The sequence below is a fragment of the Camponotus floridanus genome, unplaced genomic scaffold (genome assembly GCF_003227725.1).
Source record: "Camponotus floridanus strain SB8 unplaced genomic scaffold, Cflo_v7.5 scaffold9, whole genome shotgun sequence".
NCBI lineage: Eukaryota > Metazoa > Arthropoda > Insecta > Hymenoptera > Formicidae > Camponotus > Camponotus floridanus.
Window position 1 is genome coordinate 3,674,666 of NW_020229860.1, and position 17,857 is coordinate 3,692,522.

At 33.7% G+C, this 17,857-nt stretch overlaps 1 protein-coding gene across 1 annotated transcript in view; it reads right to left on the minus strand.

Moving 5' to 3' along the window:
• Positions 1 to 215: 215 nt before the first annotated feature.
• LOC105255584 (ubiquitin-conjugating enzyme E2 H) overlaps positions 216 to 17,857 on the minus strand; it is a 32,702-nt gene continuing 15,060 nt past the window's right edge. Inside the window, exons 4-6 of the mRNA XM_011264931.3 lie at positions 3,255 to 3,422; positions 2,855 to 2,983; positions 216 to 2,632 (exon numbers count right to left, since the gene is read on the minus strand). Coding sequence (XP_011263233.1) covers positions 2,496 to 2,632; positions 2,855 to 2,983; positions 3,255 to 3,422 — 434 coding nt within the window. The 3' untranslated portion in view covers positions 216 to 2,495. The remainder of the gene's footprint in view (positions 2,633 to 2,854; positions 2,984 to 3,254; positions 3,423 to 17,857) is intronic.

Here is a 17,857-nt window from a genome sequence, read left to right on the forward strand (position 1 = left end):
TAAATAATCAATTTTATTCAGATTTATTGACGCGTTAAATGCTCGTCGTATGCATTCATATATTCCAATGCAATTTGTCACAGGAGACCCATATAATAAGGCACGCTTTTCTGCCTGAGAAGGCACTGAAATATAACGTCTATACTTACGTATAGTTGTAATCGCATTGCATACACGTAAATCATGCAAAGGAGGGAGATCAATTTGAAACGAGATACTATTGAGCGAAGATTATTGTGCATTAAAGTTTGTACAATTTTATATTCTCGTAAATTTTTTTTTACAATTTTCCTACACTGCCAAACACAATTCTTTACTCTACTTGGTTCTTTTTGAAAATTCAAAAATTCACTGATATATATCGTCAATCATAAAAACTAAATTTTGTATTTTCCTCGTGTGCTTTCCATCTCTCATAGAATTGTTTTCCTTACCTCAGCGATGCTACAACCACAAGTTTTTTTGTTTCCCAAACAGAAATTCCCTGAGATCTTTGATTTCATTTCCTTTAATTCTAATGTTCGAAGTAAACTGCATAGCAGATGGAGACAATAGCAATTAAATGTTTTTCTTTTTTTTTAACGTAAGGATGTTCCCAATTCCGTTATTCGAAGTTTTCAAAGTATTCTTTAGAACATTATAACAAACTAATTTAATTTAATATATACGTCCTTGTATTAATAACATTAATCTATATAATGAAATCTATAATATAATTCAAATAACAATGAGATTAAAATAATACAAATTGACTTAAAATTTTTCGCGAGCGATCGTTGAATCGCATCCGATCCGCACCCATCGGGATCGATTACAATCTATTACATTTCACTTCCAAAGAATGGATACATCGATGAAGATGGTCCTGCAGGTTCGTTTGTTTGCATCTCCTCCGCATTATGCTCGGCCGATGCGCACAGTTCGAGACAGGACGCCGAGGATGCTTGAAACGCATTCAGAGTCTCGTTTGCACTCATTCTCCCGAGATAATTCCACGATCGCGCAGTCTTGAATGGCGGCTGCATTATCCTGACATCGTTCGTGTCACGGTCGTGCGGCCGTTTTTGTGGTAGATTCGATCTTTTCCCCGACGACGATGATAACGACGACGACGTAGCGATCGGTCGCTGATGCGAAGCCCTACGAGGGAAATGTTTGGGAATGGTGATGGTAGGAAAAGGAAGACGGTGCTAGTACCCATACTCCATTACATTTTATGTGTCTCACTGTTGCTTAACAAAAAACCTGTCTTAACGGAGAACCGTAAAATTGACATATGTACCGATGCTTTTTTTATTTATCTATTGCGAGGAAAAAGAAAAATATTGCTAAGATAATTTATTTTTCTCTCCTTTAAGCAATTTTCGACGAATTTTTCAAATTTAAAAACGCGGAGAATAAATAACAAATAATTTTTTTCTCTCTTTTTTTTTGCGAAAATATAATTTCTTCTTTTTAAATAAATGCTAATATAATCTAAGATAGAAGCAAAAAGAGTCGTTAGCCATGGAGAAGATGCGATCGTTGTATAATCAGGTCGGTCAGCTCGTTGTTAAAATTTTTCGTGTCGCATTTCTCCGATGTGCTTCTTTATTTAATCTTTCTCTCTCTCTCTCTCTCTCTCTTTCTCTCGATAACGCGTTTTCGAATATCACAACGATGAGCGTGTCTGCGGCATTCGGAAGAAGAAACGAGAAATGAACAAGGACGAGAGAATCTCAAAAACGAGAGAAATGTAACCGGACGAATATATTCTGTGTAATCCTTGATCGTACGATAATATTACTGTGTTTCGGTCGCTTCTCAATTCACATAGAAATGCATATAAACACAGTAGGTGACAACACATCGTTTGCTCAATTGCCGAGATACGAATAATTTTGAGAATCGACATTACGAATCTCAACCGGCAGCAGAGAGCTCATAAATCCAAACAACGGGTCCTCTCTCTTTTTCTCTCTTTTTCATTTCCTTACTTTTCCCCCCGCACTCGGAGGAAGAAAGATGATTCTCTGTTGCAAAGAAAAGTTTCGCTCATGCTAACAGATTACGCATTGATGAACGCGTTATCGTTATCATGATCGTAGCAATTGAACGCAACAAACGATTGATAAAACCAATTCGAGAGAATTTCGGAGGATCGTAAGAAACATCGTGATCGAAAACGCTCCTCGATGCACGCTCGGTAAGAAGAGCGCGCAATACACAACCCCGTACACGATTCTCCGTTTTTTACCTCGTTCACTTCTGTCGCTTTCACTCTCGTAGAGAGTTATGGGAATCCCCCCGTCTCGTTTGTTGGGGGATGCGAGTCAGTTAGGTACGAGCGACGAACGACGGGAGCAACGACAAGTAATAGGGGCTCGTCGCCGTCACCAGAAGTGAGGCTCGGAGTCTCGGGTGTAAGCATCTATTTGGTAGTAGGACGACCGATCGGGGATCTTACAAGGGATCGAGATGATTAAGGATATGGGTACGGATGGTAATATATTTGGTTACAACTCCATATCTTGCGCCTCGTCCTCACTGAAGTCGCTCATCGAGGACTCGCTATCGGAGGACATCCCATTACCGGTGCCGCCGTTTTCCTGGTCCCTCAGCGCCTCCTCCGTCGCGTACTTCCTGACGTAATCTGTCGAGATAGAAGTCAAAAGAAACGGGAAATTGCATTGCGAACAAAATGTCGACGTTTTAAAAACACGCGCATACGCGATATGGAAGCAAGAGGAAGTTTTATTCTGAGAAGAAGATGCAAGCTCTGATTGGCAGCGATCGAACTCTTATAATAATCCGCTATTTTATTCTATCGCGTTTTATTACAGGGAAACTTATTAAACTGGCTTATTATACTCACCCGCTACTTTCTTCTTGTATTCTTCTGGTTTATGAAGATACATCGCGGCAGCGTCACCGTTCAGGGGATCAATTGGATTGGGATATGTTAACAACTGAGGCAGAAAAGATTCGAAAATATTTGACAGATCTGAAATGATAAGAGAGCACGTCATCGGGGTATAATCTTTCATAATTTTATATAAATTTACTCGACAAAGACGAATCATTTTCATGTCGACCAAACTTAATTTATAGATACGAGAGAAATATATATCGTTGAACATAGAAATAATTTTCTCTCAAAATGACATCTAGATTAAGTTGAGTCTTATGAAACAGTTAAATAGATGGTCAAGTAAAAATTGCACTTGCGCTATTTAAGGGTTTCACCGAATATAATTTTAAAAGGTTAAACATACCGTAAAGGGCAGTCCAAGCCTGGTTTATAACATCTAGACACACTGTGCCTGAGACTTCATCAATGTTAGGATGATAAACCTTGTTCATGAAACCAATCGAAGGAGATTTGAAAGGATAATGCTCTGGTAGATGAACCCTTACTTTCCATATTCCACCTTCATAAGGTGCTGAAACATAACGATTACATAATATCATTAATTAATTAATCTAATTATTTTAATTCCCGTCTTTCTTTTACATTTTAATAACACATATTGAACATGATGAACAAAGTATTTGTCATACTTAAAATGTCATTGCTGATAAAATTCGATGTATCGCAAAATGTAATTTTGATTACAAGCGCACAAGAATTGATAAAGTCTATGTAAATATGGATCAGAATTCAGTATTCATAATGCACATAATCTGTAACGAATGATAAATTATGATAATAGCTCCAAATCTGCTTTTTGCGAGCGTTGCTAATTATTATCGTATTAGCGTATTATTATTATTACTTGGTTCGGACACGAAAACAAAATACATAAAACATGCTACGCATATGCATATCAAGATTCAGCTCATTCGTTAATTTTTTATCCGAATTTCATACGTGAGCTGTCAAACTAAATAAAAATCGCGAATAACAGCACCAATAGTCTCGGAAAACAGTCGTGTTCGTTATAGAATCGGAGACTGAATAATCGAAACATCAATAATTCGTCAAAATTCACGAGTTACAATGCAACGATCGTGCACGTAATCATTTTTCATCGTGCTTGCACAATTCGACTTCACAAAAGAAGAACCCACAGCAATTGCACATACAGTTATTGACGATACACAATTGCAGGACAAGATGATCATAACGAGACGGCGCGTATCTCATAATTTGCGATAGATTCTCGAAATTGGAACGTCCAACGGTAAAGCTACTCTCCGGAATATTTCTTTCGTTCGGAAAGAAGAAAATAATATTTGTAGCCGCGTAGAGGAATCATCCATTGTCACTGAAGAATTGAAACACAGCTGTTTTCGGTCAAAAGTTCGTTAAGAGCTTTCTATTTTGATAAAGATTGCGAAGCTTCGCACGGAGTTTTATAGAAGAGAGAGACGGTATCTCATAACAAATGGCAAGTGACAAGACTTGTAAAGAGTCCTCGTATACTTCTTCCTTAGGTAAATTACCCTTTCAATTTGTGAAAATACTTTCTTGATCAAATGTTTTCTCAATTTAGATTGTAAGAATCATAAGAAAATAAAACATTTAAAATTAAAATTATGAATAATCGCGAAAAATCAGATTATTAGTTATTTGCGCGATATAATATCTTCAATCTTTGATTATTATTTGATTATTATCGTATTTAATTTTTTGATACAAGAAAATAAAATAAAGTTGACTGAATATATATAATTATTCATTGTCTCTACAATGCATGAAAACAGAACAATTCAGTATAATGATTCGACTGACGATATCAACTGACTTGTCGATTAGACTTGATGAATTCAATATATGCTCATCACTTAAAAATAATATTCGCATACAAATCATGTGAGAAGTCGACCTTAAAAGGAACATGAACAGCATTATTCGACTTTGCTGCTCAACACAACATAGAATAGCAAAGTCGAATTATGTGGATTTGTCATCATCAATATGATATAGTTTATTAACAACAAATAAATCAATCATTGCTAAAACATTGGACGATAATTGAAGCTCAAATAAAAAGATAAAATCAATTTTATCAAGCGAAATATAGAAATAAATCGTGCGTACCACAGTCATATCAATTAATTAATTGAATAAAAAATATAGTAATTTGAATTCTCTTTACAGTTTATTCGCGTTCGTAGGTATTTAATTATTTCACAGAAATTGTGTAACATACATTGATGTATTGTCTCGGCAAACTGCGCGTATCGAAAAACGGAAAAATCAAATCGTACTCCAGAGTTTCAATTCCCGTTCCAATAAAGAGCCGAATAGAATAAAACAACTTATACATACGAAATTTCGACGTGGAACTTTAAAATATAACAGGAAATATATTCCTTTAATCTATATAGTTTATTCTAATTCTCATATATCGATTCTCTTCCTATAATTTATGAATTTTTCACTTGACTTTTAAGGTCAAAGAATAATTATTGCACATATACACATTTGTAATTTAAATCCCAAACATCATCAGTCAACATATCAACATATCTTAATGTCAACATATCTTAATACTGAACATTACTGGCGTAAAATAAATTTAATTCTCGATACAATGACAAGTGACATCTGCTGTTACACATGTCTATGCATTCTTCTTTACGTATTTTTCTTTTTTTTGCAGTCATATTCGACTGATTGTTGCTTTCGAAACGTAAGGATTATGCACGCATGCGAAATGACCGCATGTGCTGCTTCGGGAAACGTGGTTCACCTGTGTGTGGACGCACGTGTGCACGTGTTCACGCTTCCTGTTGTTGGATTCATGGTGAAAGTATCGATATTCATTGACACTGGCTCGAATCGAAGCATGACGTAAACACGATTATTGCGCCGGAATTTAATGAACGATTTTAAACATCTATATAATTTTCGTAATATCTCATTTTTCTTAATGCTCCTTCGGCACGCGTGAAGTATTTAAAAAATTTTTTTTTTCTTTTTTTAAATTAAATTTAGAGTCTCTATAAAATCATATGAAATCGTTCTTAATAAATAAGAGTAATGTGCAAAAAAGACATACATAAAACATGTATTATAAAGTATCTACTCAATCTTGTAAATCTCTTTTTCTTTTTTGCAAATTTATAAAAAAATTTCCTGAAAGTTCCCTGATTTCCAGATGTCTTTGTTCAAAATTCCAAATAATAGGAATATTTAAAAAAATTTTTTGATACAATTTTCTAAAATAATTTTGTTGTATTTTTCATTCATATGGAAGGAAAAAATACAGAGCCATTTAAATTTCGTAAAGATTGCAAATATATTAAAAAATGAATATTTTCGTTAAGATAAGAATTTTTAACTTTTCATTTTTTATCTCTAAAAATTAACATAAAAAATATATATTGCATATTTAATATTTTCTTTTCTACGATCTTGAATGTATAAGATAGATATATATTTATAATATATTTTAAGCACACATAATTGAATAATTCATAATTCAAAACTTGGAATCGGATTGTCAGCTAGTACAAGAGCAAAATTATCAAAAAATTTTTTTAAAATTCCTCCATTCAAAATTCCATAAGAATTTCATGATTTCTCCAGGCATAAAAAAAATCCGTAAAAATACCAGATTTTCTTGTTTTTCCAGAGAATAGATAGATACCCTGTATAATAATTTTAATAATTTTAATATGTTTAAATAATTTAATATAAACTTATTTTTTTATCTATGCAATATTTAATTTGCACATGCGATCTCGTCAAATGCATAATATTATCATTACTGTCGGCGACATGAATGCGCCATACATCATTTTAATGCGAAAAGTTTCCATACTTTATAGATGCCTGTACTCAGAAAACTATTATTCCGGATAGAAAAAGAAGGTAGGAACAGTTTTCCAAATAGTACACGTGGATTATGCGAGAAATCGACATTTTCTCACAATTTGCAACATAATGATTAAAATACTATAAATAAATGAGTTCCATGACCTCTTGAGAAAAGTTTACCAGTTGAATGACCGGTTCCATCATTCCAGCAGTAAGTTTCATACACAGTCCCGTATCTTCGATTCTCCCACTTTTCAATCGGATATTCGTTCGAAAATATAAACAGTATCCATTTTACAGCAAAAACGTCCCATGCGTTATTTTTTTATTCGCGTATCGATCAATGTTCGTGTGACGACCGCAACAAATCTAATGAAAGAGCTATATCCGCTCTCGTTCGAAACAATCGGGAGAAAACGCTGAAAAAGTATTCCGATTGCTTTCTAGGCAATTTCTTTATTATGAAGACAATAACTTTTAATTAACGAACATATGTGTAAGAAAATTTTTCAAAAATACTTAAAACGACACCTAAAAAGGTTATTTTTATCCCTCAATAAGACCGTGTTAAATAAATGCTTCAAATAAAAGACTTTCAAAAATTTTCCAGAAAAGTACAGCACGAAAATACTGTTACGACTCATAAGCGATAAAAATTTATGAGCAATAAGTAAAAATCAATCAAGCACAGACGGACGATCCTAAGTATAGGCAGCTAAAATTGAACGAACGGAACGAACATAAATTTTTGATAGATCTGTATTCTACATTTGTGCAAGTTTGCGATACAATGTAGAGTTTCCATTGATATGTACTCTTGCAAACAATAAGTAAGTTTTATTTCCATCCAAAGACGCATAAAAGTGCTATTTCCATGCACTTAATAATAATAAAAAAATAGCAAAAACAAGGCGCTCCATTTCCGCTTGTTGTGATGCATATATTGTAATATTGTCTAAATCCAGGATAATAAAAGTTTACATTATTCCGCAGTATATGCAACATTTTGCATAAAAGTTCTCATGCATAGCGCATTTTCAGCTTTTATCCGCCGGAATAGCATTAATCCATGATTTTTAATGAGTTGAAATCAAGCCCGTTATCGCTTTTGTCCAGGAGTCGCGACAATTTTAATTTAGAGACAAAAAATATTAAAGATTTAAAATTTCATTGAATAAAGGAGATTAAACAGGAATAACGGATTAAACTTCTCCTAGTGTGAAAAATTAAAATTACCGATTAAATGATAAATAATCCTTAATCTCGAAACATCGCCATATTCGATGCAGGATGTGGAGATTATGATTATCGGTTAAAGGATTTATTTGCGGAATAAAGAGTCCGCGCATGAAATATGAAAATGGTAGCCGCTTTTGCATAATTTTATTGGGCGCGTGTTGTTTTCTTGCGAAAAAATTTTCGCTCGGTCTTCGCTGTTTATAAATACACTAAATGCTCGCGATTTTTCTCTCGTGACAACTCTGTATGTCATCCGCTGGGATGCACATCGAAAAGCCCAGCACCCTCTCGCTCGCGTGCAGATGCGGATGCAGTTCGATACAGAGAAGCTCGGATTGTAGCCGCGCTTGGCCCATTGACCCACTTCCTCGCTCTTCCGCAAGTGTGTACCGCACTTTGTCACGGTAATGCAAAGCCATGATACCAGGGAATGCCCGTTGCTCTCAGCTTCTACTTTCGTCGTTTCCACGCAAGCGTGATCCGAAGCGCGATGGGTGTCGTTTCGCGGTTTCGGTTGAGATGCACGACGACTCCACGTGGCAATTAAATGGCCGGAGATATATCCGACCATGAATAACTTGAATAGACTTGTTGCAAGTCGAAAAAAAGACTCGCGTATATAAAGCTAAGGGGATTTTTTTGAATTGGATGGATTTGCATAAACAACAAAAACGAGCGTGCAAAGTCTAAACAAAATATATAAGCAACACTGGATATAAGCAACCTAGGATGTGTTGCGCTAAATTTATTATTTGATTCAATTTATATATCATTTTTTTCCTCATTATGGATATTAAAAGAAATTAAGGAAAATCAACAAATTAGATTATCTTTTTATTATGGACCTCAAATTTATGAATTATTCGAGATTTAAGATTAAATGTCATAAATTAAAATCAAATCAAATAAAATTAATTATATCGGAGATGTTACTTCGATTATTACTTTAGTTTCATATTTGAAAATTATTATATCTTCAATTTATGTAAAATAGATTTCCTAAGAAAAAACTATGAGAAGGGGAAAGTTATATAAAGCAATAAATACAATAAACTTAGTAATGACCGTTAACAAATCATTTTTGAACGTATATGTAAGCTCACATGCAGACTCTGGATTTAATCCAATGTTAATTCGTCTGATCAATTCATTTATGATCGGCTCTACAAGATTACGAGGCCTTATGCACGAATAATTTCCAGTATGACGCAAGCACAGCTTCGACGTAGAAACTAGGTCGAGTAGAATTCTCATCGAAAAAGATTTGACTTTTTTGTATCGAGCGAAGGAAATAGATCGCTATTTTTTATCGGTTTCAGCCGTTTTTAACAAATGCTTTGCTCTGATTTTTATCATTAACACTGCCTGCACCCGCAGACCAAAAGAAAATAACCGAGAAATAAAAATCTTTTTGAGAGCATATACTCTCTGCGATTGAGACCTTTTTGCGCGCGACTGCAAACAGATCAAAGGCTTCCCAGGTAATTCTAGGAAAATAGTTACAAAATTAATCAAAAAAGATTTAAAAATTCCATAAAGAGCATAATATAAATGAAAGAAAAAATAAAAAGAAGAAAAATAAAATGGCAATAAATTTTTGAAAATTATAAATTATAAATAATTATCATTAATTGAAGAAACAAAATACTTATTTATTTTTTTGTTGCGAGATTCCTCAAATTTCTATACAAACTGACTTGATATTAGCATAGATTTATCTTTAACGTTAGCGCAATTACGATAGAATTTTACAATATAAATATAATGGACTGTTGAAACTTTAAATTGTCTGAAGTAGAAATCGTAAAGAAATAAATCATTAGAGTGTGACGGAATATGGGGGGGGGGATAATTTATACTGATTATATGTTTGCGACTCCGCGGTTCAACGTTTGATAAATCTAAAAAAAGACGAGATACTTTTCTTTCAATAATTCTAATTAAAAGGACATTGACGCGTCTGCGTGAGCGTGTATATAGTGAAACGAATAGCTCCCCAAAGATTAAAGCCATCGGGCTATGTAAACAATTTTTCTCTCCCGCCGAATCGATGTGCAGACGGTTCATTGGAAAAACGAACGATGTGAAACAGGCATAAAGTTCCCCCACGTACAACGTGGCACAGAAACAGAGTTATTATTTGACACCAGTCGATAAGCGAAATCGTCTCACTTTTTTATCTCTATAGCTGGATATATAAAGATTTCACTCCCCTCCATGATCACCGATGTGAATGAAGTTTGTATAATAAATTCTTCTAGAAAAGTTTAATTCTTTAGAATAAATTCTGCCTTAACATGAATGATCGTTATTTATCGCGCAACTTTCCAATTTGCAACATCAAATGGCTTGTAGAGTAACTTAGTTTGTTAAGAAAATTGATTGACAAATGACGAATGAAGAAATTATTAATGAAATTTCTCTTGCAATAAACACCTCGCGCGATATCAAGCAAATCATCATTCTTGTACCGATCACCGTCTTTACAAAGTTACACAATAATAATAGCTCGTCATCATTTTCTCGAAATCTTACAACTCGATAAAGTCGACCATATTCCCTCTTGGATGAATATAATTGAATCACATCAAATTCACGTCGATATGCCAACTTTTTTGCGAGAAAGTTTCGCGAATTCGATTGCTTGAATCGTGGGTGGAAAAAAAATGCCAAACATTAATATCTTCGCTGACAATCATTAAACGTTACGTGTTCGTGAGGATTTTTTCTATGACAAGATAATTTCCTTAAGTGACATCAATATGTATGTATCAATTTCGAAAGAATAAAAAGAGAATAGAGGAAAATGAATAATTACGTGATGGTGTTCTACGAATAAGACTCTCGATTTCTGCGTAATTGCGCGACGCTCATAATTACACGGTGAGTTTTACATAAATCCTTCTGATCTACTTTTCCTCTCGATGACAAGCACTTGCCGCTTCAAGAATTCCCTACGCTCGAGGATCGGACGAAGATACACAGGCATTGAGAGATTTCCGCTTCGCGAACGACGTATGCTAATTAGACCTTGCCACTTAACGACGCGCTAGACTCAACAAAGATTAGGATTTACTTGCATAAGTCCAGAAGCTGTTGGCGCTGTAACACGTGTATTTCTCTAATCTTGAATTTCCTAGATAATTATATTATAGAGTATGAATCTTTGAAAAATATAACATCTGCAATGTTTTCGATGCGAGAAATTTTCCATTTAATACATTATATATTAGATACAAAGTACTTGAATTATCAGCTGATAATAATATTTAATCTTTAAACATGTCTTTTTTGCTAAATAACACTAATTATTTTGATAAATAACAATCATGATAGCGGTGAATAACACTATTTACAATTAAAACAACGAATTAAATGTTGTAAATATAACTAAGAAGGTACTAATTATAAATAATTGATATCACATCAATTGAATTTTTTTACATAGTACAGTAATATTCGAAGTCTGATGATGAATTCATCAATTATCGCGTTCGATTACCATGAGTTTCATATCGGATGTCCATTATTTCGCTAATGAAACATGAAACGGGAATATGGCACACGGCTTTCTATAGCGATGCACGTCTGCCTAGAGCGTGACCGCTCCGAGAGAGTTTGCGACGTGATAGAGCAACGTGACAGAGAACTATTAATGGAATCGGAAAGACTGCCACCAGAGACAGAATACGTTCGTTCTTTGTCAACCGCCTGTACTTGGAGATTGCATATATAATTTCAGTAACCGCGTTAAAATTATCCGCCCGCGCTTCAAGGCAGATAGCGTGTGGAAAATGACGATGCGTTCTGGAGTGCATTAGATTTATATCGATAGCGAGGACAAGTAGGTACACAATGATATTTGCGTACGAACGATCCATCGATTCGTGTAGAAACGAGCAAAAATATGTCTCGCCAAAACATTTTGTTGCCTTCTAGTCCTTTGGCACTGTACAATAAAACTGATAAAAAGATATCTGCGAAAAAGTATCAATATATTATACAAATTAATCGATATAATATACAGTAGGCGCTGAATATACAGTTAAATAAATGATAGACATAATTCACAATAATGTTCCCATGTTTTTTTCTTTCGAATCACACTATTAAAAAAACAATTTAATTTAAAATTACTTCTCGATTCCAACAATACGAAATCGAAAGGAAAATTCAATTAGTTTCTCTTTCTATTGCTGATGTGTTTCAAGAGACACGTACGTTACCTCGCCTCGCAAGTTGAAGTGTAACATCCTGTATATTTTATGGAATACAGCCGAGTTACATTCCCGTAACTCTCTTAACAGTCATAGTATAACAGGGCCGACTCTCCTAGGGCGAGTGGAATCCTCGGGCGTGTTGAAGCATCGCGCTAAAGTGGGTCACCACGAAACGGAGCCTACGGCATCTCCGATGTAACGTCGTCAATCGCTCGTTTATAACCATTCCCAAACGACCATAGCGCTTTGTGCAATAAAGTGTACCATATGCGCGCGATCATATTTATCTACGTGGTAAATAACCGTCGCGAAATATCATCGTCGAAACGCCGCATATAACTGAATAAACTAATTTCCTCGACCAATTCTACCCATGCACTCTCACTTTTCATGCTACAGAAGCGCTCTGTGGATCTCTCATACTCTGAGAAAAAAAGTTGTTAATTTGACGAAACCGCTCAACTAAATTATTGTTTTTTTAATTTAAATATTTAAGTTAAATACGACATATTAAATTTAACATGACATCTATTTAACTTAAATATTTTAATATTTTAATTTAAAAAATAATAATTTAGTTGAATGGTTTAGTCAACAACTTTTTTCTCTCAGTATATATCATATTGGAGTCTCTTATATTTCACATATCAGGACATATCTCATATATAATATAAATTCTTCGATAAATTTTAGACCTGGGAGATTTCCTTCTCGATGAAAAAGTTCTCGATTAGAAATATCTTTCGATGTGTGAACAGTACTTAAAGCAATTCTTCACGCGGCTCAATCTTATCGACGAGCGCTTTTGCCGGTCTAATAATAATGCCACTCGCTTCGCAAAAGACGCGGTATCAGCAAAACTCTACTGGAATATTACATATTTAAATTGTACAAAATTCGTTGAAAGCTTTATCGAACTCAACAAAATATGCTCAATAAAGTGTAATTTCGCAAAAAAATACTCATATAATTTTTAAAGTTTTTAACGCAATTTACATGCCGTCTAACTAAATCGACTAACGAATAATAAAATACGACAGGAACTGGTTAATCATACAGCAAACAACCGCGCCTAAGCATCTCATTATGCTTTCCATGCATCAATTTGCATGCATAATGTGCAGACGACGTATATATTATTGCAGCAAACTATCAGCAAACGCAAAAGAGATGAAAGGAATACTTCTGACTGGCTTTCTTTCACTCGCTCATTCACTTATTCACTTTCTTCTCTCTTTCCTTCCTCTGTCTTTCTCTCTTTTGCCGGCAGGAAATAAAGTAATCTTATCATTCAGTAATCTTTAGCCTGGTTCGACGATCAATTACTTTTTTCCAAACGAGATATTGCCGCTTTGAAAAATGACATATGTTGCACATAGGCAATAACAGCTGATCGTGTGAATTGATCATTAAAAGTCATCTATTTTTTATTTTACATTATCACTTCGTAACATTTTCACCTCGTAATCGCTAATTTAAAAATTTGAGGAATTTTACAACTTTTAGATACCTCTTATTATTAATTCTATGCATTCGTGATATGTCGAAATTAGAATCATTAATAAAATACGATATATAAATTATTTTAATTGGGAAAAAATAAATATTTTTTATTAAACAGAATTACGTAAAATTAGATCGAAGAGAGATAAGATAAACTAATTTATTGGAGAAATTAATTTATGGAAGAGTGGAAAGAAAAAATCTATTTGATATTTCTCGCAAAAGTTACGAAGAATGTGCAAATCAACGGTATCAATAACGTTAATTTTAACATATTACGCGAATCTTAACAATTGGTAGTAATTAACTGTATCGTAATATGAATGAAATTTTTTGTTTTAATGCAAGACCTCGCGAAACGATGATTGGGCAAGATTATAGAAACTTTTGCGCATGCCTTCAATATAGAGACATTTTAAATGGAGCCGACAGCCGTTCAAGAGCTCCAATACATTAGTACGAAGTCAAGGTGAATGCATTATGCAATCTTAAAGCGTGATTAAAATCAGCGGAAAGCGATGAGAGCGCAATATTGATGCAATATTGATTTTTATCTAATAAACAACGAATATTTATACATCGCGTTATACGATTCCTCATGTCGCGTGATGCGATTATAAAGTAAATATCTCCACTAATTCCAAATATGCAAGCTCAATCAAACGTGTCTTTTTAAACAAGTAGGACTACTGAGCCAGCAGATTTAAAACACATTATTATTCTACGCATACACTACACAAACATACCTATCGTAATTTGAATCAATATATATAAATAAATAAGCAGATATCACAGACCGGATCTTCTTATTAAAGTATGTAATGCGTAATATCGATATTCGTGATAATTGGCAATTCTGCGATGTTATATTGTTCGAAAGATTATATGCATATCATATACGTTAAAATAAATTTGCACTTTTATTGCCTTATTCGCATGAATATTGCACGTTGTAAGCAAAATTACATTTTTATCTCATAACATATTATATCTGGCAAAATCAATCGAAAGATATGATTTTCTACCATTTCTCTCAATCAAATCACGTATAATATTATCTAGCGTATATAATATCATCACGTATAATATTATCTAGCACACATTTCTTTCGTGAAAATCATAATGCAATAAATTTTCACTTCTCTTTAACGAATTTCATTTCTATGTAAATCTTGAAATTGACTTTGAAATTTATCAACCATTTTTACAAGTTCTATGAAAAAAAAAATAATTAATAATTGTCGATAATATAATCCAACTAAAGTTCCGTCACGATTAATAATAAGTTCCTCAAAGTAGTTAGAATATTCTCCAACGATATTTGCCAAGTTTTAATCGTTCAAGAGAGGGAAAACATGTCGTATAGTCACGAATTTCTCAAAGTTTATGCTACGTTTGAATGCAATCGAGGAGGAACTGTTAAAAACCCTTGTTCACCGACATCCCGCAATTTGCCGTTCACCAAATCTATTTCCAACGCTTGTGTGCAGAGCGCGAATATCCGATATGTAACTGGAATTTAATTCACGTTTGAGAACTAATAGTCCACCGAAACGATTCTCGATCGAAATTTGATAATTATCTTTAGCAATTAATAAAGTCGTGGAGATTCATTGACTTGTATGAATTTATGCAGTAACTTACGTAATGAGGTATAGCATAAAAAAATGCTGCATCATTGTTACATATACACATATATATGTACGTATGTATTATATATTTACATACATATATACATTATATTTTAAATATTTAAATAAATACATACATGTATACATATATAATATATAATCATATATACGAAATGAGATTGCAGAGATCTTCAATAATCTTAATAATCAACATTAATTTAGCAATATCGGGATGAAAGTATCAATCAACATTAGTTTAGCAGTTTCGAAATGAAAGTATGAATATTCTATATCCATTCGAATTTGCAAGGGATATTCAATAGCGGTCCAAAGTAATTAAATGAACGAATTGATTAGTTCGCATTCTAATATATTATACGTTAACATTAACACACATGGCTGGCTAGATTTGAAATCCTATATTTGAAAGGATTTATTTACATTAAAATAAATATCCTGAAAATATAAGAGAAAATAAAACCACTATTAATTAACGTCAAAGATATTAGAGTAATTTCGCTAAAACAATTGGACAGAATTAGTGCATGATCTGTAGCAGGATTTAAAACGCTACAAGAGTATTTAAAAAAGTTGTTTCATTAGCGCAAATTTATACAAGTTTCTCTCATAATACGCTTTATTGTATTTAAATGCTTGTTTCGTATACATTTCCAGAATTTAATCGAACAAATAGACCGATAAAAAAACCGATAAAAAAAATGCGCAAGCAAACAATTATTTTATTTCTCGTTTAAAAACAAATCAAGAAATTTATTTGATATATTTCAATAATTTTAATTTTGCGACGAGATTCAAATATCGCTTGAAACAGTTTCTAATTAATTGATAGAGAGAGAGACACAGTTATGTTCTTTCTTTCTCGTAATTAAAAAACTTCAACAATATTCCATGAATAGCGCTAATAGTCCACTGCTTCCGTTCAACGCTTTCATCTATTTTACGACTGGAAAATAAACGCATGTAAACGAACTCGTGCGCAAGCAGCTGCATGATTTGCCGGGGAGAAGGGAGAGAGGTTTGAAACACGGATCTGATTTACATCATTCGGGGATAGTCCGATGATGCTAGTTCATTGACAATGGCAAATAAAGGATAGCCAGACAAGCGAAGCCGTACACGTATATGTTGAGAAAAAAAGAAGAATATATAAAATTGATTATGCGATTACGAGCTACATAATGATCGATCATGAAAGATGATATACTTGGATACTCTGTCTCTGTCTGATTGGCATCGCTCTTTCTTTAACAACCCAGAAATCAGATCCAGCAGATTGCTAAGCTCTTCTTAATCTATCGCAAATGCTACAATTAATGCAACAATTGAGAGCAAATGCAAAATTTTTCTTCAAGAATAAATTAATATTTCATTGTTGCTCCAAAAAAAAAGTTGTATTTATATTCTTTCATTTTCCAAAGAAATAGAATAACATGTAGCATATTAAGATAATGCAAGGTGTATATTTTTTTATATCAATACAATTTTTTAATAGAATAAAACTTTTTTAATGATGCTTTAACAACATGAAGAATATATTAACGTTTTAATTGCGTAAGTTAAAAATATGATGTGCTACATTTTATAATTCTTTTCCTATTTTAACTTTCGAATTTTGTACAGATCTTATACATATTTTAATGATATATAACGCAAACGGCATCGAATCCGATTACGTTGAATATCACGTTTCTACAATTTGTTCGGGCAATCCAGAAGAAGATTATCCTGCGGTACGTTCTGCCGCAAATGTAGCATATCTCGTCAGAGTAAAAGCCCAAGTCTCCCGGAGTTTGGTCTTAAGCAAATGAAGTTATACTCGCGGATGCAGCTGCACCGCTTCAAAGGACCTATCTGAAACGCGATCTAATTTAAAGAGTTAACGAACGAAGGTAGTCGCGCGATTTCAACTGATTTACCACGCGATCTGAGGGTCAAGAAACTTTCATCTTTGGACGGCATGCTTTCCACCGTGGCAAAGCGAAATTCATTACGCGATTGTAGAATTTCAGTCGACCCGCTAAAATGAGCACAGCAAATTGATGAAATCACGAATCCGTAAATTTGTTTCGTTCACTGTGGAATCGCGATTTCTTTATTCTCAAGCAACAACAATCCAATCTCCTCATCAGTTTACAACTGATTATCCTATTTTATGTTGATCATCACGATTTCCATTTATTCGATCACGATTTGAATTGAGAGAAAAATTTCGATTTTATGAATCTTTTTTTTTTTTTGTAATAAAAATTTACACAAATAAATTTTATGCGATAATCTCTTTTTCGATAGCTGTTTACGAAACAGTCTGCAACCTGTTATATCCGCAATAAGCGGATAAACACATACAGCTATGCCATTATCGTCGACACGATCTGCTTGAAAGCGTTCTCTTAAGGACAGCTGTATGCGTCTCTTTCGTCGAGTCAAGGAACTTTCTTTCATGAGAGACGCTTGCCAATCGATAATATGCTTCACACGTATGTCCAGCAAACCGA